The following is a 27454-nucleotide window of genomic DNA, read 5'->3' as shown; positions in this document are numbered from 1 at the left end:
GGGGAGGAGACGGCTCATTATACTGGTTGCTGAAGGAGGAGACGATTCGTTATACAGGTAGCTGGGGAAGGAGACGGTTCATTATGCTGGTAGCTGGGGGAGGAGACGGCTCATTTTACTGGCAGCAGGGGGAGGAGACGGTTCATTATACTGGTACCTGGGGGAGGAGACGGTTCATTATACAGGTAGCTGGGGAGGAGACGGTTCATTATACTGGTAACTGGGGGTGGAGACGGTTCATTATACAGGTAGCTGGGGAGGAGACGGTTCATTATACTGGTAACTGGGTAACTGGGTAACTGGGGGAGGAGACGGTTCATTATACAGGTAGCTGGGGGATAAGACGGTTCATTATACAGGTAGCTGGGGGAGGAGACGGTTCATTATACTGGTAACTGAGGGAGGAGACGGTTCATTACACAGGTAGCTGGGGGAGGAGACGGTTCATTATATTGAATGCTGGGGGAGGAGACGGTTCATTATACAGGTAGCTGGGGGAGGAGACGGTTCATTATACAGGTAGCTGGGGGAGGAGACGGTTCATTATACTGGTAGCTGGGGGAAGAGACGGTTCATTATACAGGTAGCTGGGTGAGGAGACGGTTCATAATACAGGTAGCTGGGGGAAGAGACGGTTCATTATACAGGTAGCTAGGGGAAGAGACGGTTCATTATACTGGTAACTGGGGGAGGTAGACGGTTCATTATACAGGTAGCTGGGAGAGGAGACGGTTCATTATACAGGTAGCTAGGGGAGGAGACGGTTCATTGTACTGGTAACTTGGGGTGGAGACGGTTCATTATACAGGTAGTTGGGGAGGAGACGGTTCATTTTACAGGTAGCTGGGGGAGGAGACGGTTCATTATACAGGTAGCTGGGGAGGAGACGGTTCATTATACTGGCAGCTGGCGGAGGAGAAGGTTCATTATACAGGTAGATGGGGAGGAGACGGTTCATTATACTAGTAACTGGGGGAGGAGACGGTTCATTATACAGGTAGCTGGGGAGGAGACGGTTCATTATACAGGGAGCTGGGGAAGAGACGGTTCATTACACAGGTAGGTGGGGGAGGAGACGGTTTATTATACAGGTAGCTGGGGGAGGAGACGGTTCATTATATTAGTAGCTGGGGGAGGAGACGGTTCATTATACAGGTAGCTGGGAGAGGAGACGGTTCATTATACAGGTAGCTAGGGGAGGAGACGGTTCATTATACTGGTAACTTGGGGTGGAGACGGTTCATTATACAGGTAGCTGGCGTAGGAGACGGTTCATTATACAGGTAGTTGGGGAAGAGACGGTTCATTATACAGGTAGCTGGGGAGGAGACGGTTCATTATACTGGCAGCTGGGGAGCAGACGGTTCATTATATTGGTAACAGGGGGAGGAGACGGTTCATTATACTGGCAGCTGAGGGAGGAGACGGTTCATTATAATGGTAGATTGGGGAGGAGACGGTTCATTACATAGGTAGCTGGGGGAGGAGACGGTTCATTATATTGGTACCTGGGAGAGGAGACGGTTCATTATACAGGTATGTGGGGGAGGAGACGGTTCATTATACAGGTAGCTGCGGGAGGAGACGGCTCATTATACAGGTAACTGGGGGAGGAGACGGTTCATTACACAGGTAGCTGGGGGAGGAGACGGCTCATTATACAGGTAACTGGGGGAGGAGACGGTTCATTATACAGGTAGCTGGGGAGGAGACGGTTCATTATACTGGTAGCTGGGGAAGGAGACGGTTCATTATATAGGTAACTTGGGGTGGAGACGGTTCATTATACAGGTAGTTGGGGAGGAGACGGTTCATTTTACAGGTAGCTGGGGGAGGAGACGGTTCATTATACAGGTAGCTGGGGAGGAGACGGTTCATTATACTGGCAGCTGGCGGAGGAGAAGGTTCATTATACAGGTAGATGGGGAGGAGACGGTTCATTATACTAGTAACTGGGGGAGGAGACGATTCATTATACAGGTAGCTGGGGAGGAGACGGTTCATTATACAGGGAGCTGGGGAAGAGACGGTTCATTACACAGGTAGGTGGGGGAGGAGACGGTTTATTATACAGGTAGCTGGGGGAGGAGACGGTTCATTATATTAGTAGCTGGGGGAGGAGACGGTTCATTATACAGGTAGCTGGGAGAGGAGACGGTTCATTATACAGGTAGCTAGGGGAGGAGACGGTTCATTATACTGGTAACTTGGGGTGGAGACGGTTCATTATACAGGTAGCTGGCGTAGGAGACGGTTCATTATACAGGTAGTTGGGGAAGAGACGGTTCATTATACAGGTAGCTGGGGAGGAGACGGTTCATTATACTGGCAGCTGGGGAGCAGACGGTTCATTATATTGGTAACAGGGGGAGGAGACGGTTCATTATACTGGCAGCTGAGGGAGGAGACGGTTCATTATAATGGTAGATTGGGGAGGAGACGGTTCATTACATAGGTAGCTGGGGGAGGAGACGGTTCATTATATTGGTACCTGGGAGAGGAGACGGTTCATTATACAGGTATGTGGGGGAGGAGACGGTTCATTATACAGGTAGCTGCGGGAGGAGACGGCTCATTATACAGGTAACTGGGGGAGGAGACGGTTCATTACACAGGTAGCTGGGGGAGGAGACGGCTCATTATACAGGTAACTGGGGGAGGAGACGGTTCATTATACAGGTAGCTGGGGAGGAGACGGTTCATTATACTGGTAGCTGGGGAAGGAGACGGTTCATTATATAGGTAACTTGGGGTGGAGACGGTTCATTATACAGGTAGCTAGGGGGAGGAGACGGTTCATTATACACGTAGCTGGGGAGGAGACGGTTCATTATACAGGTAGCTAAGGGAGGAGACGGTTCATTATACATGTAGCTGGGGAGGAGACGTTCATTATACAGGTAGCTGGGGGAGGAGACGGTTCATTATACAGGTAGCTGGGGGAGGAGATAGTTCATGTTACAGGGGGAGGGGAGAGGGTAGCTGGGGGAGGAGACGGTTATTATACAGGTAGCTGGGGGAGGAGACGGTTCTTTATACAGGTAGCAGGGGGAGGAGACGGTTCATTATACAGGTAGCTGGGGAGGTGACGGTTCATTATACAGGTAGCTGGGGGAGGAGACGGTTCATTATACTGGTAACTGGGGGAGGAGATGGTTCATTACACAGGTAGCTGGGGAGGAGACGGCTCATTATACTGATTGCTGGGGGAGGAGACGGCTCATTATACTGGTTGCTGAGGGAGGAGACGACTCGTTATACAGGTAGCTGGGGAGGTGACGGTTCATTATACAGGTAGCTGGGGGAGGAGACGGTTCATTATACTGGTAACTGGGGGAGGAGATGGTTCATTACACAGGTAGCTGGGGAGGAGACGGCTCATTATACTGGTTGCTGGGGGAGGAGACGGCTCATTATACTGGTTGCTGAGGGAGGAGACGACTCGTTATACAGGTAGCTGGGGAAGGAGACGGTTCATTATGCTGGTAGGTGGGGGTGGTGAGGGCTCATTTTACTGGCAGCTGGGGGAGGAGACAGCTCATTATACAGGTAGCTGGGGGAGGAGACTGTTCATTATACAGGTAGCTGGGGGAGGAGACGGTTCATTATACAGGTCCTTGGTGGAGGAGACGGTTCATTATACAGGAAGCTGGGGAGGAGACGGTTCATTATACTGGTAGCTGGGGGAGGAGACGGTTCATTATACAAACCGGAGGGCAGGGGGACCACTACACTAGTGGCTGGGGAGGGCAGGGGGACCACTACACTAGTGGCTGGGGAGGGCATGAGGGACCACTACACTAGTTGCTGGGGAGGGCAGGGAGACCACCATACTAGTGGCTGGGGAGGGCAGGAGGACCACTACACTAGTGGCGGGGGAGGGCACGGGGACCACTACACTAGTTGCTGGGGAGGGCAGGGAGACCACCATACTAGTGGCTGGGGAGGGCAGGAGGACCACTACACTAGTGGCTGGGGAGGGCACGGGGACCACTACACTAGTGGTGGGGGAGGGCAGGAGGACCACTACACTAGTGGCTGGGGAGGGCAGGGTGTCCACTTCACTAGTGGCTGGGGAGGGCAGGGGGACCACTACACTAGTGGCTGGGGAGGGCAGGGGGGGTCACTACAGTAGTGGCTGGGGATGGCAGGAGGACCACTACACTAGTGGCTGGGGAGGGCAGGGGGGGTCACTACAGTAGTGGCTGGGGAGGGCAGGGGGGGCCACTACACTAGTGGCTGAGGAGGGCAGGGGGCACCACTACACTAGTGGCTGGGGAGGGCAGGGGGGACCACTACGCTTGTGGCTGGGGAGGGCAGGGGGACCACTACACTAGTGGCTGGGGAGGGCAGGGTGTCCACTTCACTAGTGGCTGGGGAGGGCAGGGGGACCACTACACTAGTGGCTGGGGAGGGCAGGGGGGGTCACTACAGTAGTGGCTGGGGATGGCAGGAGGACCACTACACTAGTGGCTGGGGAGGGCAGGGGGGTCACTACAGTAGTGGCTGGGGAGGGCAGGGGGGGCCACTACACTAGTGGCTGAGGAGGGCAGGGGGCACCACTACACTAGTGGCTGGGGAGGGCAGGGGGGACCACTACGCTTGTGGCTGGGGAGGGCAGGGGGACCACTACACTAGTGGCTGGGGAGGGCATGAGGAACCACTACACTAGTGGCTGGATAGGGCTGGGGGACAACTACACTAGTGGCTGGGGAGGGCAGGGGGACCACTACACTAGTGGCTGGGGAGGGCAGGGGGACCACTACACTAGTGGCTGGGGAGGGCAGGGGGGGTCACTACAGTAGTGGCTGGGGAGGGCAGGGGCACCACTACACTAGTGGCTGGGGAGGGCAGGGGGACCACTACACTAGTGGCTGGATAGGGCTGGGGGACCACTACACTAGTGGCTGGGGAGGGCAGGGGGACCACTACACTAGTGGCTGGGGATGGCAGGGGGACCACTACACTAGTGGCTGGATAGGGCTGGGGGACCACTACACTAGTGGCTGGGGAGGGCAGGGGGACCACTACACTAGTGGCTGGGGAGGGCAGGGGGGGTCACTACAGTAGTGGCTGGGGAGGGCAGGGGCACCACTACACTAGTGGCTGGGGAGGGCAGGGGGGACCACTACACTAGTGGCTGGGGAGTTCAGGGGGACCACTACACTAGTGGCTGGGGAGGGCAGGGGGGACCACTACGCTTGTGGCTGGGGAGGACAGGGGGACCACTACACTAGTGGCTGGGGAGTTCAGGGGGACCACTACACTAGTGGCTGGGGAGCACAGGGGGGACCACAACACTAGTGGCTGGGGAGATCAGGGGGACCACTACACTAGTGGCTGGGGAGGGCAGGGGGGACCACTGCACTAGTGGCTGGATAGGGCTGGGGGACCACTACACTAGTGGCTGGAGAGGGCAGGGGGGACCACTACACTAGTGGCTGGGGAGGGCAGGGGCACCACTACACTAGTGGCTGGGGAGGGCACGGGGACCACTACACTAGTGGCTGGGGAGCGCAGGGGGGACCACTACACTAGTGGCTGGGGAGGGCACGGGGACCACTACACTAGTGGCTGGGGAGGGCAGGGGGACCACTACACTAGTGGCTGGGAAGGGCAGGGGTGGGGGGACCACTACACTAGTGGCCTTGGGACCACTACACTAGTGGCTGGGGAGGGCAGGGGGGACCACTACACTAGTGGCTGGGGAGGGCACGGGGACCACTACACTAGTGGCGGGGGAGGGCAGGGGGGACCACTACACTAGTGGCTGGGGAGGGCAGGGGGACCACTACACTAGTGGCTGGGGAGGGCATGGGGTAATAAAGGAGCAGCACCACTTACAAGAGTACGTAGATGGAGTTGCCCTTGATGGCCACCACCGTAGCGGCGCCTGCAACAACCACCACCGACACTCGCATCACCATCAGCACCTCCCTGTCACTGGCCTGCAACACAACACAACAATCAGCACCTCCCTGTCACTGGCCTGCAACACTACACAACAATCAGCACCTCCGTGTCACTGGCCTGCAACACAACACAACAATCAGCACCTCCCTGTCACTGGCCTGCAACACAACACAGCCATCAGTACCACCCATTCACTGCCCTGTAACACAACTCAGCCATCAGTAGTTCCTAGTCACTGGTGTTATGATCCTAGGTAGCTGAAAAAACGAGTCTCCCCTTTGAGAAATATTCTATCAAGCCTGACCTGACTAGGAGGTCGGAGATATACTGACATGAAGATTCATATGTAAAAATATTTGGGTAAATTTTACAGACAATTTAAGAATATGGGCAGTGAATAAGAAAATAAGGAAATGACTGGTTATGAGATGTGGATAATTTGCTGAAGGGGTGTGAGGCTCGCTTCTGGAAGGCTTTGATCCTCACTTGAGTACCAGTCATCGTGAGAGGAAGCTGCTATCCCTGTGAGCTCCTATCAGAGAACTCCTAGGTGATATTCCTTCAAGAGAAAGGAAGTGTGCAGACGTTCCAGTTGTGGAATCGAGCTGGGAACGTTTGGTCTCAAGTCCTGGACGGCAAGGAGAGTTTGTGAAGCCGCCCAGAGACATTTTCGTGGGGTGTGGGAGCGCCCTGGTCAGACTCCATTAGAGGGAGAGCGCCCTGCAGGAGACATTTTGTGGTAAGCCCAAATTTAGCCAGTTTACAGTGATTGCCGGTAATTGATCGTGTGCCCAGCGATCATAGCGAATGTTTATTGATACGTTAGACATATTTTGGTAAGGCAGGAAGCCTAAATAAGAGGACGGAGATGAGAGAAACAGTTGGAGGGACGAGCAGCACGTCCTGTCCCGTCGACCACCTGAAGCCAACTGACCTCTGGGGAGGTGAGGTCCTCCTCACTCTGGGAGGAGGACCCTCCCAGAGTGAGGAGCAGACCGCCTGGCAAGGCGGAGCATGGACCAGCCCAAACGGTGGAGTCCACTCTCACGGTATGAAGAGATCAAAGATATGTTAGCTGCAAACATATTGTGTGGATTATTTCGTTTATGTGTTTAAGGGGAAACGTTTTTATTGACGTGCCAATGGGTTGCAGGTTTGTCTTTGGAAGAAGTTGCTGAGAACTTCGAAGCCAGCACAGAGGGAGTAGCTGATGAGACTCCAAGATAGTGGAAAATACTGAGCTCTGTGGGAGAGCAGCCATACAGTGAGGAAGACAACCTCAAGCTGTGAGAAGAAGAGTAATGGAATGAAGTTTCACAAGTTCTGTGATATCAGTGGTGAAACACCAATGTTGCTAAAGGAAGACGTCATATTGTAGCAGCCAGGAGAGCTGTGGAGGACCCTAGTAGAAGTGGTGAAGCACCATAGTTACTCAAAGAAGACTTCATGGTGTAGCAGCCTGGAAGAGCTGTGAAGGATCCTGGTAGATAAACCCTGAAGAACCTGAAGATATCAGGGTAGTGAGCTTCCAGATGTGGAAGGGAATTTCTGGTTGATTACTTGTAGGGAGTTGGTAGAGTGTTTGGTTGTCATTATATAATATATATATATATTATCTATATATATATATATAAATACATATATATATATATATATATATATATATATATATATATATATATATATATTATATATATATATATATTATATATATATATATTATATATATATATATATATATATATTAATATATATATATATTATATATATATAATATATATATAATATATATATATAATATATATATATATAATATATATATATATATATAATCTATATATATATATAATATATATATATATATATATATATATATATATAATCTATATATATATAATATATATATATATATAATTATATATTATATATATATATATATATATATAATATATATATATATATATATATATATATATATATATATATATATATATATATTTATATATATATATATATATATATATATATATATATATATATATATATATATATATATTTATAATAGGGAAGGGAGTACCACCTCTGGGATATATATATATATATATATATATATATATATATATATATATATATATATATTAAATACAGAGGTCTAGCACACTGCTACAGCTTTGTTCCGATCGGCTCGGAGACCCTCGGTTCGTGGGGAAAATGTGCATTGAAGTTCCTGAAGGAATTGGGGGACAAATTGATCAGCGCTACAAAAGACCAGAGAGCAAAAAGTTTCTTGTTCCAGCGCCTCAGTGTTGCGATTCAGAGGGGAAATGCCTGTTGCGTCTTGGGCACTAGTCCAACTTCAGAGGAATTCGAAGAAGTGTTTGACTTGCAACAATGATCGAACCCGTCTGTGACTTTCATCAATGTTTCCCATTGTTGTGTTTTTCAAGAGATCCATAACCTTTAAGCACCTTTTTGCATTATTATTTTTGTATCAACCCATGTATATCTTGTAACCATCAAATGCATAATAAAGCACAAAAAATAAAAAAGGAAGGGGGTGGTAGGAGAAAAGCACACAGAAACTGTATTGGAGGGGATCTAAACATTCCCTCTAATGCGTTATGCGTGGTTTCCTCCGAGGCTATGGGTCCCCCTTCTTCTAGCTAGAGGTGGTACTCCCTTCCCATATATATATATATATATATATATATATATATATATATATATATATATATATATATATATATATATATATATATATATATATATATATATATATATATGTCGTACCTAGTAGCCAGAACGCACTTCTCAGCCTACTATGCAAGGCCCGATTTGCCTAATAAGCCAAGTTTTCATGAATTAAATGTTTTTCGACTACCTACCTACCTAACCTAACCTAACCTAACTTTTTCGGCAACCTATCCTAACCTAACCTATAAAGATAGGTTAGGTTAGGTTAGGTAGGGTTGGTTAGGTTCGGTCACATATCTACATTAATTTTAACTCCAATAAAAAAAAATTTACCTCATACATAATTAAATGGGTAGCTTTATCATTTCATAAGAAAAAAATTAGAGAAAATATATTAATTCAGGAAAACTTGGCTTATTAGGCAAATCGGGCCTTGCATAGTAGGCTGAGAAGTGCGTTCTGGCTACTAGGTACGACATATATATATATATATATATATATATATATATATATATATATATATATATATATATATATATATATATATATATATATATATATTATATAGATTCAGCTACTGTTATGATCCCAGGTAGCTGAAAAACCAGTCTCCCCTTTGAGAATTATTCTATCAGGCCTGACCTGACTAGGAGGTCAAAGAAATATAGACATGAAGATTCATATGTAAAACAATTGGTTGGATTTGATAGATAATTTAAGAATGTGGGCAGTGAATAAGAAAATAAGTAAATGACTTGATATAAGATGTGGAGAGTTTGCTGGAGGCGTGAGGCTCGATTGAGCACACTTGAGCTGAAGAAATCGTGAGGGGAGGGCGTGCTCCGTTTGAGCCCTTGTTACAGAGAAACCCTTGTTTGACATACCTTCAAGAGGAAGGAAGTGGACAGATGTCTCGACTGAGGAATATGTAAGTAATTATCAAAAAGAAGGCACCAAACCGGGAAGGCAATGTAGCACCATCAAATGCGTGGGATAATCAGAGGACGCTAAAGATCACCAAGGATGCCAATACGAGAACAGAAACGCATACGGTGAACGATATCAATAGTATCCAAGTCACCAAGAATACTATCGAGAGACAAACGACGGTCGGAAAACAAGAAACACGCTCGTCCAGGAAGTCAGGATATTTAACAAGGATATGCATGACTAAGAGGGACAATGCAATTAGGACAATAAGGAGCAGGGCGGCACTCCATCAAGTGACCATGGGTTAAGTGAGTATGGCCAATATGCAACCTTGCCAGAGCCGTTTCCCATCGCCGGTTATGGTGGTTGGAGGACGGCCACGAGGACACACAACTTTTAAGAGAACGTAGTTTGTTTCCAGTAACAGACGACCAACAAGCCTGCCAATAGGTAAGGATGGAGGAATGGATAACCGGGTAAAAGTTGGAATAAGGAATACCTTTACGAGAGATGAGACAAGAGCGGACAGCCTCCTTGGCGGCAGCATCCACATGCTCATTTAAAGACATACCAATATGGCTGAGAACCCAACAGAACTCAACCGACTTAAATTTACTGCGAACAAGAAACAGCCAATGCTGGATCTCGACAACCACTGGATGAACCGGATTAAAGGACCCAAGAGCCATGAGGGCACTACGAGAGTCAACAACAACTACAAAGGAAGATTGACAACAAGAGAGCAGGAGACGAAGAGCATAGACAATAGCATAAAGCTCCACTGTGAAGATGCTAGTCTCCGGAGGTAAGCGACACATATAAGTGTGGTCAAGAAAAACAACAGAGTAGCCAACACCGTCCGCAGAATTAGACCCATCAGTGAAGATGGAAACGGAGTGGGAGTGAGAAGAAAAGTGCTCAAGGAAAAGGCATTTTAGAACCGTTGGAGGGGTAAAAGCTTTAGGGATGCGGGTCAAGGACATACAAAACTGCGGAAGGGGGACTCTCCACGGGGGCAAAGATGGAACTACACGAGGAGAAATATTATAAATACGAACGGAAAGAGAATCCTGTAAGCGAGATAACCAGACAGAAAGAGGGAGACGGTGAAGAGGAACAGGAACCGCAGAAGGGGTAAAAAGTAAAGCACGACAGAGGCGAGAGGAAGGATGTTGCAAGGACCGTGCTAGATAACGAAGACAGTAGGGATCACGGCGGTCCTGGAGAGATAGGAAGCCAGTGTCAACATACAAGCAGAGCGCAGAGGACAGGAGTTGAATGAAAGGCACCAGAACCGAGGCTCAACCCAGTATGGTGCAAAGCATCAAGACGGTGAAGAGTGGAAGGAGAAGCAGATGATTAAGCAGGGCAACCATAATCGAGCTTAGACAGGACGAGAGAGGAATGTAAAGCAAGGAGAGTGCACCTATCCACTCCCCAAGAAGTATGGGACAATACCCGAAGGAGGGTAAGGGCCTTAGAGCACTCAACATGGAGGTAAGAGATATGGGGGAGACCAAGACAAACGAGTGTCAAAGAATAACCCCAAAAGCTTCGCGGAATCTTTGTACTCAAGGGGATGACCATAAAGTGACAAAGAGGGACGAAGAACAACCCGTTTGAGAGTAAAAGTCATGGCACAAGTCTTAGTAGTAGAGAACGTGAAGCCATGATCGGTGGCCCAAGACGACACGGCATCAATCGCAAGTTGAAGCCGGCGTTGAAGGAGAGGCGAATCATCACTCTGACTGCAAAGGGTAAGATCATCGACATAGAGAGCAGAGAAGACGCCTGAAGGAAGAGGAAAGACCATTGAGGGCAACCAGAAAAAAAGTAGTGCTCAGAACACTACCCTGGGGCTCACCCTCGTATCGCTGAAAAGAGGCAGAGAGAGCGGTAAGAGCCGCACCCGAAAGGAACGACGAGAGAGGAAGCTTTGGAGAAAGAGAGGGAGATGACCACGAAGGCCAAAAGAATGAAGCTGGGATAGAATATGATATCGCTAAGTGGTGTCGTAAGCCTTTTCCAGTTCAAAAAGGATGGCAACAACGGAGGTCTTTGCCGCATAAGCAGTACGAATATAGACCTCTAAGTTCACCAGGACATCTGTCGTGCTGCGGCACTTGTGGAAACCAAATTGAGAAGGAGAGAGGAGGTGATGGTGTTCCAGGAACCACATCAGACGAACGTTAACCATACGTTCAAAGAGTTTGCAGACACAACTTGTGAGGGCAATAGGGCGAAAGTCCTTAGGGATGTTCACAGAGACCCTGGTTTGCGAACAGGGAGGAAAACGGCATCGAGCCAGTCCTCAGGGACTGACGACGACTCCCAGATCCGATTATATAGACTCAATAAATACTGAGACGTGCACGGAGGGAGATGGAGAAGCATCTCATAATGAATACCATCGGAGCCCGCTGCAGTAGAACCGCAGAGGGCCAGGGCAGAACGAAGTTCAGAAAGAGAGCGAAGGGATCGTTATAGGGAAGTCGAAGACGAGTGCAGAAATCTAAAGGACGAGACTCAAGGACAGGTTTACGAAGAAGGAAAGATTGGGGAAGATGAAGACCAGAGCTAACAGCAGAAAAATGGGAACCCAGTTCGGTAGCGACCTGCAACGGGTCCACCACAAGAGTAACACAGAGGTGCAGGACCAGTGAAACATCGGGAACGATCTAACCCGCTATACGGGTAAGATCTTGCGGATACGCTTCCAGATCTGTGGCAGAGGAGTTTCGGACATAATGGTGGAGACATAAGATGCCCAACATTCACGTTTATCCGTACAGATGGCCCTACGGGCCACCGCACTCGCCTTCTGAAAGAAAAGAAAAGAATCGGCCGTCTGCCGATGGGTGGTGTCTCCTTCAGGCTGCACGCTTACAGCGGACAGCCCGAGCACAGTCTGCATTCCACCAGGGAACGCACTTTCATGGACCCCGAGAGGAAGAGCAAGGAATAGAGCGGAGGGCAGTGTCGAAGACAGTGTCATGAAAAAGGAGGAGAGAGCGAGTGAGAGGGAGAAGGGAGAGGTCAGAGAGAGCAGCACTAAGGGTAAAGAGGTTCCAGCCCGCTTTGGCAAACTGCCACCTAGGGAAGGAGAGGGGGGGCGAAAAGAGAAAAAGGTAACAAGGATGGAGAAATGGTCACTGCCATGGAGGTCATCAAGAACCTGCCACGTGAAATATAAGTAAAGAGAAGACGAGCAAAGATAAAAATCAAGACAGGAAAGGGAGCGAGTCCGAGAATCCAAGTGCGTGGGCTCACCAGAATTCAGAAGAGACAAGGAAGAAGAGAGGATAAACGGCTCAAGAAGGCGTCCCCGGGTGTTGGTCAGAACATCACCCCACAGGGAATGACGACAATTGAAATCACCCAGCAGGAGCACAGGCTCCGGCAAGGAGTCTAGTAGGTGTTTCAGATCAGGGAGAGAAAGCGGGACACTCGGGGGTAGATAAATGGAACAAACAGTGTACCATTTCCCCACAAAGATACAAGCAGCAGAACAATGGAGAGGTGAAGGAAAAAGTAAGGGGACAAAGGGAACATCAGAGCGAATCAAGAGAGCAGAAGAGTTAGGAGCCCCAGCAACAGCTGGGGTTGGAAGGGAGAGAAAGGAATAGCCACAAAAGCGACCAGGACGAGCAGCAAGCATCGGCTTCTTGAGACAGACACAAAGGGGCGAAAATCGCAAAATCAGAAAGAGAGAGTTCAAGGAAATTGGAATAATAACCCCGAACGTTCCATTGAAGAATAGACATCGACGAGAAGAGAAAGGACAACAACAGAGAACAAGGAAGAAACAAAGGCGAAAGAGCAACATAGCACTTTAAAGAAGATCACGGTCGGGATCAGGGTCAGCAAAGTCAGGGTTAGGGGGCATGGGTAAACTGAGCAAAGATGGAGGGAAGGAAGCGGGAGAACAGACCAGAAGTCGACAGGCGGGGTCCGGAGGAGGAGGAGGAGGTAGAGGAGGAGGCAACCGAGAGGAGTAGTCAAGGACAGCAGCAGGAAGAGGGGGAGTAGAAAGAGGGGAGCGCACCTCAGCAAGGGCAGCAACCGAGAGGGAAGTGGGGGCCAAAAAACCTCCATAGCAGAAAAAGGGGGTGCAACCACCGAAATGGGAGGGGAAGGGACGATAAATTCAGAAGTAGGGGCCGAGGAAGAAAGCGAAGCCTTCTTACCCGCTGGGGAGGAGGAAAGAGAGGATCCAGGCTTACGCTTCTGACTTAAAAGAGACAGGTGTCCCAGCAACTACGTACTGGGCAACGGATTCCAGCATCTCAACAGGAGAAGCTGAAAGAGAGCACACACGACGGCCGTTAGGAGAGCGATGGACATCAGCCCACACTGACAGGCGGCGGGGAGAGTTAATAGATGGAGGAGAAGGATGGGAAGGAGGATTGGAGGGAGACGAGGCAGAAGACACAGGAGACATGACAGACCGGGGAGAAGGAAGGGGAACCCCAGACAGAGAACCAGGAGGGAAACCCTTCGGAACAGAACTCAAAGGAATAAAGGAGGGGGCAGTGGGCGTATCATGGTCCAAGGCCCGGAAACGGTTGTGGGTCTGAGGATGATGGAAAGGATGAGGAGAGGAAGAGCGCAACAAGCGAGCATAAGAGACGTTAGCCTAAGGCGGGAGCCGGCGAACCTGGCGCCTCGCCTCAGGAAAAGATAAACGCTCCCGGTGTTTCAAGTTGAGGACGGCTGCCTCAAGCTTGTAATGGATACAGGCACAGGAGAAGGCAGGATGGGCCTCACCGCAGTTGAGGCAGCGAACCTGGGGAGAAGTGCACTCCATCTTAGAGTGACCTTCGCCCCCACACAAAGGACAGAGAGAGACAGTCCCAGAGCAGCGGAGGGCACCGTGCCCAAACCTCCAGCACTTGTTACAAAGCCTAGGAGAAGGAATGTACTCCTGGACAGAGCACCTGGCACCAGCAAGAATGACAGAGGATGGAAGGGTCCTACCATCAAAGGTAGTCTTCACAACCCGAAGGGGTTGACGGCGACGACCACGAAGGGGATGAGTAAATGAGTCTACCTGGAGGACAGAATGGCCTTGGGCATCAAGAATATGCCAAACATCATCGTGGCAGTCCTGCAGATTCCGAACACCAGTCGCAACATGGGGCGGGAGGAGAATAGTACCAACACTGGCATTCAACCAAGCATTCTTTGAGACCCGAACAGGGATCTTGCCAAGGCAGGATAAGGCAGCCAAGCGGGAAGCTGCATCCTGAGAAGGAGCAGCAACGACACGTGTACCGAGACGAGTGGGGTTGAAGGTAACAGAGGCATCCACAGAATCAACAAGATGCCGATGGAGTTAGAAATCGTCAGGAGGTGCAGAATCAAGAGGGAGATCAAAATATTTGGCCCATGAAGCAGGACCAAACCACTGGGGGCTTGAGGCTCGACCCAACCACAGAGAGGTCCTGGTTAGAGAGGAGGAAGGGGAGCTGAGAGGATGAAGTCAGGAGTGTCAAAAGAAAAGCAATGTTGGGGCCCAATGCAGCAGGGCCTACAGAGCCCGGTCTTTCAATACAGGCCAACTTGGGGGCTTGGTCGCCCACCCCACGAGCCTGAGAGGGTACAAAAGAAACATTCAACGACATACAGACGAAGAGTGACAAATTCATCCACGAATGTGCCCCCATACCCACCATGGAGCCACAATTAGAGGCAGGACACCCAACAGGAAGCTATCGCTGATCATACCGGGGCCCCCTAGGGGTGCGTCGTGAGTATATGCCCCACAAACGCCACCTTAAGAACCGTCAGTCCATCGAGATCGGGTTCAGCGATGAAAGAGGGATTGACAACAAAAAGGTTTCCCTTGCTCGAGACGTTGGGTACTACAGTTCTACGGTGGCAAGAGTATGCCTCCTCATGCACCCGGGCGTCAAAATAGAAGAAGTCCAAAGAAAGATCCAAAACAAGCAAAAGGTCGGCAGGAAACGACAAGCAGATAGGAAAGGAGGGGGGAGAAAAACGAAACAGAAGGAAAAGGAAAAGTCGTTCCAAGTTCCAAAAAGTTCCAAGTAACACGGGCTATGGTGAGCCCATACAGCAGAGAGGGAGTAGTTGATGAGAGTCCAAGGTTGTGGAAGGTACTGAGCTCTGTGGGAGAGCAGCCATACAGTGAGGAAGAGAACCTCAAGCTGTGAGAAGAGGAGCAGTGGAATAAAGTTTCTCATGCTTTTGTGATACCAGTGGTGAAACACCATTGTTGCTTAAAGAAGACTTCATGGTGAAGCAGCCTGGAAGAGCTGCAGCGGGTCCTGGTAGATAAACCCGGAAGAACCTGACGATGTCAGGGTAGTGAACTTCCAGACGTGGAAGGGAAGTTCTTATTGACCACTTGTAGGGAGTTGGTAGAGTGTTTGGTTGTCATTAGCGTGTAAGACGCAGTGAAAGGTGAGTGAGTTATTACCATTTATGGTAAGTAAGGTGAGTGATTTAGTATAGAGTTACGACCGTAGGCTGGATTACCTGCAGAGACATACATATGTGTTCTAGGACTGATAAGGTGATTGATCATTGTTGTTTATCAAGGAATATTTATACCCATATTTATGTTATTGCAGTCATAGGCTGGTTTTCCTTGTATGTATTATATATGTAATATATTCTCTTGCTGATAGTGCAATATTGTCTTATAAGACTTGACCTACTTGATGAGGTTGATAGTATAAGTGGTGAGTCAGGAGTTAGGATACCACTTGACAAGCAGATGATAGAGTCCTGATGGTATTGGAGTGCAACCTGACTACACTAGTATAGAGTGTTGGAGATATTATACATGTATATGTATTGTCCATGTGCCTTGTCCAGTAAATGTATTCAAATTTGCTGGTGTTTGCCCTTGTCCTAGTGAGGCTTCCCAGAAAATAGGAGAGAGAGAGAGAGGAAGAACCAAGAACCAAAGCTGCGGACAGGGTCGTACAGAGTAATATCAAAGAAAAGAGAATTGAGGAGATCATACCACATAAGGAGAGAGTGGGGAGTCACAGCGGCTCAAGTAGGTGTGTGCACGTGACAACGAGGCTAAGTGTTGGAGCCGCATCCCCTAAACGTGTAACGTTGAGCCCCTCTCCAAGTGCCAGAAGCATCCAGGGGGATCTCCTGGTCAAAGTAAGCACTCTACGGAATTTTGGGTTGGTTGTCCGAAAGGAAGGACCAACAACATCGACAACATCGTAATGCTACTCAGAACAAAAGTGCCAAGTAGCACGGGCTATGGTGAGCCCGTAGTGGACTTACCTGGCACAAGAGCGGGGGCTGTGTTTTTTTCTCCAACAGATTGAATGTCGTTCCTTATAGGTTCGTCTCACGGAGCTGAGCTCCCTCTCACCTAACTAGATGCTAATAGAAAAGCTTGCCGGACACTGACTTCACGTTGGTTCAGAGACTTACAATACCAATGTACTCACATTAAACCGGTCTCTTCATGTACGCTCCTCCACATTCATTCCACTCTGCAGTACACTGAAGATTGGAATGCACCAAACATGAACAAACAAATACACCAAACCTCCTCAACACGTGGATACAGCAGAACCACGGAGGATGACCCGGTGCTTGAACACAGGGTGTTGGGAGAGATGAACACAGTATTGTGCCCACGGTGTGGCATGGTAAGAGAGTGTCATGGGAGGTTGGCAACCTTCACCGCTGATGATGGTTCATACCCACCCTCACACGTAACACACCTCACATAACAGGTGTGTTACGAAATGGCGATACGGGGAGATGAGATTCACTGTCCCAAACAGTGAACCATAATTCCCAGAATTACTAATGAAAACTTTCCACAATCACTGGAGAGCCTTTCCTGCTTTCGCCTCTGCCAGGTATCTCAGACCTGTGAACTGATGACGAACGATGCAGGTTATAATCGCAGATCACACAAAACAGTCTGTTGGCTCCTGTTGAAATCACGCAGTTGAGACTGAAACTTACTGATCTCATCCATCCCAAATTAATCCCACACCCGCACAAATTGGATTCTGTTTGCAATCTGGAAATAGCAGAAATCAAATGGATGATAAGATGGATGGTATTGCCGCATTTACTTCTTACATATAAAACATGTGAATGTCTGTACCTCTACTCACAGCTATCTTGAGATGATTTCGGGGCTTTAGTGTCCCCGCGGCCCGGTCCTCGACCAGGCCTCCACCCCCAGGAAGCAGCCCGTGACAGCTGATTAACTCCCAGGTACCTATTTACTGCTAGGTAACAGGGGCATTCAGGGTGAAAGAAACTTTGCCCATTTGTTTCTGCCTTGTGCGGGAATCGAACCCGCGCCACAGAATTACGAGTCCTGCGCGCTATCCACCAGGCTGCGAGGCCCCGAGAGTTGGGCTACGACGGCTATCATAGGCTCACTGAAGGTCGGAAAGCCAAGGCTACACATAAACTTTAAACAGGAGATGTTTCGTGAAAGATTTACAGAATCTAGGACCCGCGCACCTTGGTGAACTCATGTCCTAGCGTGTGCACTCCAGCACACAACTAGAAGCTAGCTGGAAAATCCATTCCCTCACAGAGTCACTGCCCTACAACACAATACAGCCATCAGTACCTCCCATTCACTGCCCTGCAAGACAACACAACCATCAGTACTCACCCCAGGGTGAGTAACATAAGATACTCACCCAGCACCTGACGTTACTCGCACTAAGTTACTCACCGAACGCCTGATGACGTTCTTGTAGATGTTGTTGGCGAACATGGATGAGGCGGAGAGGACGGAGGAGTCCGCCGACGACATGACGGCGGCGCTGACGGCTCCCAGACCCACCATCGCCACCCACTGTAACATCACACTTCGCTTATTATAATCTCACTAAACACAGTTCTTCCTGATATTATTTATAGTATTAATATCAGTAATATTGTTGTACTATAATTACAATTATTACACAGAAATCCCATTTTTGTGATATATCAATGAGAAAATCCACAGGAGCCTTGATGAGGATTCGAACCTATGCAACGGGTATTCCCAGATGCATGCTCTAACCGTCTACACCACGACATGGTCAAAAGAATTGCAATCTGGGGTACTGCTGCACCCTCGAGGCTTTCCGAGGTTTCCACTGAAGCTGAAACAGGGTTTCACACAAATCCCTCCATGCACTCTGGCTCTGTCTTCCAGTAGTTCTACCTCTGATGCGTCTCTTTCTATATTTCAATAGTTAGACCCAGTACATATGAAACCTCCATCCCAAATCAAGGTGGTGTAACTGTGCTGAGCCAGGATTCCTAAGTGTTTGTGTTTATATGTGGCTGAGCACTCACATGGTGTCCATCACTAGACGTCACTATCATTATGCTCCCCAGGGATTCCCCCCGAGGGATGCCGAAGCTTATGATGAATGATCAAGTGTCCAGATGTGTGAGAACTGTGCCCAGGGTTTCGCAAGAACAGTATCCCTGAGAGGGAACGGATTCCAGCTATCTTAAAAATTAGTGATGTAGAGTGCACACCACCATTTTGCTTCCTCCAGGAGTTTTTTTTAGTTTTTTTTTCCTACTGAGTGAACAGGGAGAGTGCACCAAGTCTAGTTTCATTATTATGAAACATAGGTATACCTTATGTTGGGTATTGAGAAACAGCCTATGTCAACAACTGTCCGTTGGCACTACAATAACCGTTGTGGGTGCCAGCATAAGAAAGTTACAGCAATGTGTATATAGAGAGAACAGTAGAAGAATGGATGTAGTCGCCAGGTCAAGACCTTTTCCAACGATCTTGTAAACACAGGTCTCCTCTAGTGACGTCACGAGCATCATGCCACCCGAGGGTAGGCCCTGATTGGATTAGGCACTATATGCCTGGTCGCTGATCGGTTCTTTTAAAGAACAAAGGGACAAGAGTGTGTGTAGCCGCCAGGTTAGGCCGCTGCCCGCACTGTCCCACATTCTGAGGTCGTCGCTACACCTGCCGAGACGTGAATTCCATAGTTGTCGGCCAGCAACCAGGAACACCATCTAAACGCGACCTTAAGCTTATCTCGTCATCTACGTTTCGTCTCACGTGTCCGTCTACAGAATCCGGGCTCGTGCGAGATCGAAATAAAAAATATACGAGTGATAAACGAGAGATATAAAGTGTATCTCCACACAATATCCAGCAGAGTGCAACAGACTGCCCCGGGATCATCTTTTTTTATCTCCCCCATCTGTCTTCATCCATTAGCCTAAAGCTACGTGTGTGGAGAGTAGGTAGGTGTTTAGCAATTGTTTTCCAGTGAACTGCGATTTCTTCCGAGTGAGGTTAGTACATTACAGCCCGTGCTGGGAGCATGGTTTTTCCTGCCATCGCCATGCCTGTTAACCCCGTGTGCCCCTGGAAATGAAAGAGGGGGTTAAGAAAGAGAGGCAAGGAAAATGGGAAGAATCAGATACCATATTAGTCATGCGGGGTCAACCTTGACCCACATGACTAAAGAATAATAAAACTGCAATTAACTGAAGAGAACTCCACCTAATAACAGTGCCAAGACAACACTCGGCACTGTAAACCCAAAAAATTACAAAACCTATCAGTATCCTTTCTCGAAGAACTCGACCTGCTTGAGCAATCTCATGAGTTGCACGTGTGCATACACGACAGACTCAAATATAAGAGAAGACAGTGAAGAAGTTCTGAATGTTACCTAAAGAAATGAGAGACACACACACACATATATCTAGGCAATTAATAGGGTAGCAAGAAATTAATTAGATCAAATCAACACTGATGGCTCTGCTAACCCAACTAATGGCAGGGCTGGAACAGTGTACTCTGAAATCAGAGATAACTGATTTCAAGACTAAAATGAGGAAAATTACTGATTGAGATCCACACTTCCTCAACACAAGCAGTGCACCCTGCCGTTATTATGGCATTAAGGTATCTGGAATGAAACAAAAAGAGCAGTGATCTGCACTGACTCTAGAGAGGCAGTGCAAACTCTCCAAAAAAGTCAGACTGAAAACTTGTGGACAGTGGCCGAAATCAAGAGAGCAGTGAAAATCTTATAGCCAAGAAAGGATGATGACTGTCTTTAATGCGGCTGTTGTATCCCGCGTGACTCAGGACCTGGAAAGTAGAGTTGGAAATCCTACTAGATGATATACTCGAGCCCGAGAACCAAAGGAAGGCAACCACCAAAGACACTCTGCAAGCTGAACTGATCGCAGAAAGAGGGAAGACCCGAGGTAGATACAAGAGCACTACACAGACCCCCAGAGCTCAGAGCGGCAGCTAAGAGCCTCCGTGATAACAAGGACGTGGTAGTAAGGAGAGATGAAAAGTCACCAATATACGTCATCCTAAAAAAAGAGACGAGGATTTTGCAGAAATGAACCTCATCCTCTCTGACCAAACATAATTCCTGAGGGTCATTAGATTTTCGCACTTATCTTTGGCTTCCCTATAACGATCTTTTCTCTCTCTCTCAGAACTCCAGTCTGCCCTGACCCTCCGTGGGTCTATGGCGGCAGGCTTGGGTGATACTCATTATGAGATGCTTTTCCATCTCTCTCCACGCACGTTTCAGTATTTACTTAATGTTTATAACCGTGTCTGAGAGTTGTTGTCAGTTCCTGAGGACCGGCTTGAGGCAGTTGTTCATTATATCTGGAAACCAGGTTTTCTAGGGTAATCTCCTAAAGACTTCCGCCCCATTGCTCTCACGAGTTGCGTCTGCAAACTCTTTGAACGTATGGTTAATGTCAGTCTGATGTGGTTCTTGGAACCCTATCACCACCTCTTCCCTTCTCAAAGTGGCTTTTACAAGTGTCGCAACATAAATGATGTCTCGGTGAACTTGGAGGTCTATATTCTTACTGCATCTGTTGCGAAGTCCTCCATGATTGCTGATCTTTATGACCCAGAAAAGGCATATGACACCACCTGGAGATACCATATTCTGTCTTAACTCCGTTCTTTTGGCTTTCATGATAATCTCCCTCTCTTCTTCCAGAGCTTCCTCTTTAATTGTTCCTTTAGAGTGAGCTTGGTACCACTCTCTGTGCCTCTTTTCGGCAGTACGAAGGTGTATCCCAAGGTAGTGTTATTAGCACTACTCTGTTCCTGGTTGCCCTCAATGGTCTTCTCTCCTCCCTTCCCTCTTGAATTTCCTCAGCTGTCTATGTTGACGATCTCTGCTATCCAGGTGATGACTCTCCTTTCCTCTAATGGCGGCTTCAACCTGCGATTGATGTCGTGTCGTCCTGGGCCACCAATCATGGCTTCAAGTTCTCTCCGGCTAAGACGTGTTATGACCATTACTCTGAAGCCAATCGTTATTCGACCCCCTCTGTCCCTATATGATAATCCTCTTTCGTATAAGGATTCTGCAAAACTTCTGGGGTTAATCTTTTCTAACTTAAGTTGGACCTTAACTTACTTAAGGTCTTGTCCCATACTTACTGGGGAGCTGATTGGCGCACGTTCCTCTCTTTACATTCCTCTCTCGTGCTGTCTAAACTCGATTATGGTTGTCCTGCTTACTCGTCTGCCTCTCCCTCATCTCTTCGCTGGCTTGATGCTCTGCACCATACTGGGCTACACCTCGGCTCTGGTGCCTTTTGTTCAACTCCTACTATCAGCCTGTATGTTGACACCGGCATTTTGTCTCTGCAGGATCGCCGTGATCGTTACTGTCTTCACTAATTTGCGCGGTTCCTACAACACCCAGTCTCTCACTTATACTATACTACGATCATTACTCCTCCCATGGGCCTTGTTCCCTTTCACCGCCTTTCCCTTTCTGTACGATTGTCTCACTTGCAAGGTTCTCTCTCTTGGTTTGTGTTACCAATACTTCTCCTCGTATCGTTCCCTCTTTCCCTCCATGGAGGGTCCCTTTTCCTAAGTTTTGTAGAACCTTCACCCGCATGAGTAAGGTTTTTACCCCTCCTACAGATCTGAAACGCTTTTTCCTTGTTCACTTTTCTTGACACTACCGCTTGATCTCCGTCATGATGAGTCTAAGTCTGCTGACAGTGTAGGCTACTCCTTTGTGTTTCCTGACCAGACCTCTATGTGTCTCCTGCCCCCGTAGACTAGCATCTTCACGGCTGAACTTTATGCCATTTTGTATGCTCTTCGTCAATTGCTTTCTCTCCGTCATTCTTCCTGTTGTTGGCGTTGACTCTCGCAGTGCCCTCATGGTTTTGGAGTCCATTAATCCTGTCCATCCTGTGGTCGTCGAAACTCAATATTGGTTGCTTCGTATCACCAGCAGGTTTAAGAGAGTGGAGTCTTGCTGGGTTCCCAGCCATATTGGTGCATGCTCTTAAATGAACTTGTGGACGCTACCCAGTTATTCATTCCTCCATCCTTGCCCGTTAGCAGGATTGCTGGTCTTCTGTTACTGGTAACAAACTGTGTGCTCTTAAGGGTAGCATGTCCCCGTGGCCTTCCTCCTACCACTGTAACCGGCAGTAGGAAACGGTTCTGGCGAGGTTACATATTGGTCATACACGTTTAACTCACGGGAACTTAATGGAGCACCGCACTTCTCCTTCCAGGATAAGCGTGTGTCTTGCTTCCCAACCGTCCTTCGTGGTCACTTGTCACTCGATAGAATTGTTGGTGAATCAGATGACTTTGATGTTGTTTGCCTTAGGGGACATATAATATGAAATAATTTGGGAAAAATTGGTAACATTGTGAAATATTTATAAAAATACTACGTAGTTCTGGCAACACTCTGATGCAATCAGAATTATTTTACTATATAAATTGACGTATTTATGGCACATTTCCATGCATAATTGTGCAGAATCCGGTGCCCAACATCTGTGGCGCGCCAAAGGTATTGCGTCATAAGATCTAAACATCAAATTTTTCGTAATAACGTCATAGATAACTCTGTATTTATGAAGAGTAAATATACACTCATTGGCAACCTTCTCATCCCTAGTGGGGATGAGCGAAGTACCAGCCATCAGTCACCTCGTGTGTCCTATTGAGAACGGACTCTTTGTCAACGCGTGCTCCATTCTCGCTCCTGGAATAGCGCATTGTGTCTACTGCACAAACAGTTATAAAGACGACAACAACACCACAACAACCACACACCACAACAACACTGAAGGTCAACACAACACAACAACAACACTGAAGGTCAACACCACACAACAACAACACTGAAGGTCAACACCACACAACAACAACACTGAAGGTCAACACCACAACACTGAAGGTCAACAACACAACACTGAAGGTCAACACCACAACAACACTGAAGGTCGACACCATACTACAACACTGAAGGTCAACACCATACTACAACAACACTGAAGGTCAACACAACAACACTGAAGGTCAACACCACACCACAACAACACTGAAGGTCAACACCACAACACTGAAGGTCCACACCACAACAACACCACTGAAGGTCAACACAACACCACAACAACACTGAAGGTCAACACAACACCACTGAAGATCAACACAACAACACTGAAGGTCAACAACACAACACTGAAAATAAACACAACATCACTGAATGATATACGATATAAATTGACGTATTTATTGATTTTATAAATATTTATAAACATAATATATTGCATATTTTTGGAAGGGGAACTTTGAATAATTGTATTATTGCACTAAACACTTCTTTGATAAAACTGCTGTGTATAACCCTTTATTTTATACAAATATGATATCCGAGTGTTATAGAAATGATCTTAGTTGACACATGTGTTCCATGAAATTTTTCGAAAATATTGAAAATTCGTTGCATAATACGTTGTGTATTTTTGTCTCTCTTTCTATTTAGGGTGTGATGCTGAAACTTGGACCAGTAGCAGCCCTTTCTATAACCATTCCATGATTAAACTTATAAATAAATTGAACAACTTTTTCGTTACCAGTAATATGTCCCCTTATGCGCTTTTATTCTCGTTTTATCATCTATAGTGATCTGTTGTGCCTTTTGAGTATCACGCACATTTGACGGTGCTACATAGCCTCCCCGGCTTGGTGCATTTTCTGTTGATAATTATTTAATTGTGCCACCTATGTTCAACTACACCCCAGCACTACACTTCAACCTGTCTCTTGACACGGAGGTCAGCACAGCAACACAGAAGGTCAACACAACACCACGAAAACACTGAAGGTCAACAACAACACTGAAGGTCAACAACACTGAAGGTCAACACCACACCACAACAATGAAGGTCAACACAGCACCACAACAACAATGAAGGTCAACACAGCACCACAACAACACTGAAGGTCAACAAAACACCACAACAACACTGAAGGTCAACACAACAACACTGAAGGTCAACACAACAACACTGAAGGTCAACACCACACCAACATTGAAGGTCAATACCACAACAACACTGAAGGTCAACACAACAACACTAAAGGTCAACGCAACAACAACACTGAAGGTCAACACCACACCACAACACTGAAGGTCAACACCACAACAACCACAAACCACAACAACACTGAAGATCAACACCACAACAACACTGAAGGTCAACACTACAATGAAGGTCAATACAACAACACTGAAGGTCAACACCACAACAACACTGAAGGTCGACACCACACAATAACAACACTGAAGGTCAACACAACACTGAAGATCAACACAACAATGAAGGTCAACACAACACCACTGAAAGTCAACACAACACCACAACAACACTGAAGGTTAACACTACACTACACCAACACAGAAGGTCGACACCACAACAACACTGAAGGTCAAAACCACATCAAAACAACACTGAAGGTCAACACAACAACACTAAAGGTCAACGCAACAACAACACTGAAGGTCAACACCACACCACAACACTGAAGGTCAACACCACAACAACCACAAACCACAACAACACTGAAGATCAACACCACAACAACACTGAAGGTCAACACTACAATGAAGGTCAATACAACAACACTGAAGGTCAACACCACAACAACACTGAAGGTCGACACCACACAATAACAACACTGAAGGTCAACACAACACTGAAGATCAACACCACAATGAAGGTCAACACAACACCACTGAAAGTCAACACAACACCACAACAACACTGAAGGTTAACACTACACTACACCAACACAGAAGGTCGACACCACAACAACACTGAAGGTCAAAACCACATCAAAACAACACTGAAGGTCAACACAACAACACTGAAGGTCAACACCACACCACAACAACACTGAAGGTCAACACAACACCACATCAACACTGAAGGTCAACACCACACCAACACTGAAGGTCAAAACAACAACACAACAACACTAAAGGTCAACACCACAACAACCACACACCACAACAACACTGAAGGTCAACACAACAACACTGAAGGTCAACACCACAATGAAGGTCAACACAAGACCACAACAACACTGAAGGTCACCACCACACCACAACAACACTGAAGGTCAACACCACAACAACACTGAAGGTCAACACTACAAAAACACCACACCACAACAACACTGAAGGTCAACACCACACCACAACAACACTGAAGGTCAACACCACACCACAACAACACTGAAGGTCAACACCACAACAACACTGAAGGTCAACACCACAAGAACACTGAAGGTCAACACCACAACAACACTGAAGGTCAACACCACACCACAACAACACTGAAGGTCAAAACAACAACACTAAAGGTCAACACCACAACAACACTGAAGGTCAACACCCCAACAATGAAGGTCAACACCCCAACACTGAAGGTCGACACCACAATGAAGGTCAACACAACACCAGAACAGTGAAGGTCAACACCACACCACAACAACACTGAAGGTCAAAACAACAACACTAAAGGTCAACACCACAACAACACTGAAGGTCAACACCACAATAACACTAAAGGTCAACACCACAACAACCACACACCACAACACCACTGAAGGTTAACACAACACAAAAACAACACTGAAGGTCAACACCGCAACAGCACTGAAGGTCAACTCCACAACAACACTGAAGGTCGACACCACAACAACACTGAAGGTCAACACCACACTACAACAACACTGAAGGTCAACACTACAATGAAGGTCAACACAACACCAACACTGAAGGTCACCATCACACCACAACAACACTGAAGGTCAACACCACAACACTGAAGGTCAACAACACCACAACACTGAAGGTCAACACAATACCACTGAAGGTCAACACAACAACACTAAAGGTCAACAACACTGAAGGTCAACACCACAACAACACTGAAGGATATACGATATAAATTGACGTATTTATTGATTTTATAAATATTTATAAACATCATATATTGCATATTTTTGGATGAGGAACTTTGAATAATTGTATTATTGCACTAAATACTTATTTGATAAAACTGCTGTGTATAATCCTTTATTATATAGTAACGTGATATCCGAGTGTCATAAAAATGATTTTAGTTGACACATGTATTCCCTGAAATTTTTCGAAAATGTTGAAAATTCGTTGCATAATACGTTGTGTACACCACAACAACACTGAAGGTCAACACAACAACACTGAAGGATATACGATATCAATTGACGCATTTATGGCACATTTCCATGCATAATTGTGCAGAATCCGGTGCCCCGTGGCTGTGGCGTGCCAAAAGTATTGCGTCGTACGATCTAAACATCAAATTTTTCGTAATAGCGTCATAAATAACTCTGTATTTATAAAGGGTAAATATACACTCATTGGCAACCTTCTCATCCCTAGTGGGGATGAGCGAAGTACCAGCTTTCAGTCACCTCGTGTGTCCTATTGAGAGCGGACTCTTTGTCAACGCGCGCTCCATTCTCGCTCCTGGAATAGAGCATTGTCGTGTCTACTGCACAAAGAGTTATAAAGACGACAACAAAACTGACGGTCAACACAACAAC

At 47.3% G+C, this 27454-nt stretch overlaps 1 protein-coding gene across 1 annotated transcript in view; it reads right to left on the bottom strand.

Annotated features, from left to right (window-relative positions):
• LOC123747994 (high-affinity choline transporter 1-like) overlaps positions 1–27454 on the bottom strand; it is an 891202-nt gene that overhangs the window by 58390 nt on the left and 805358 nt on the right. The window contains exons 11-12 of the mRNA XM_069313991.1: positions 18242–18364; positions 5845–5948 (exon numbers count right to left, since the gene is read on the bottom strand). Of these exons, the coding sequence (XP_069170092.1) occupies positions 5845–5948; positions 18242–18364 (227 nt within the window). The remainder of the gene's footprint in view (positions 1–5844; positions 5949–18241; positions 18365–27454) is intronic.

Source organism: Procambarus clarkii, chromosome 7 (assembly GCF_040958095.1).
Source record: "Procambarus clarkii isolate CNS0578487 chromosome 7, FALCON_Pclarkii_2.0, whole genome shotgun sequence".
Classification (NCBI taxonomy): domain Eukaryota; kingdom Metazoa; phylum Arthropoda; class Malacostraca; order Decapoda; family Cambaridae; genus Procambarus; species Procambarus clarkii.
The sequence above is the reverse complement of the archived record's forward strand: the minus strand, read 5'-3'. Positions and strand labels throughout refer to the sequence as shown.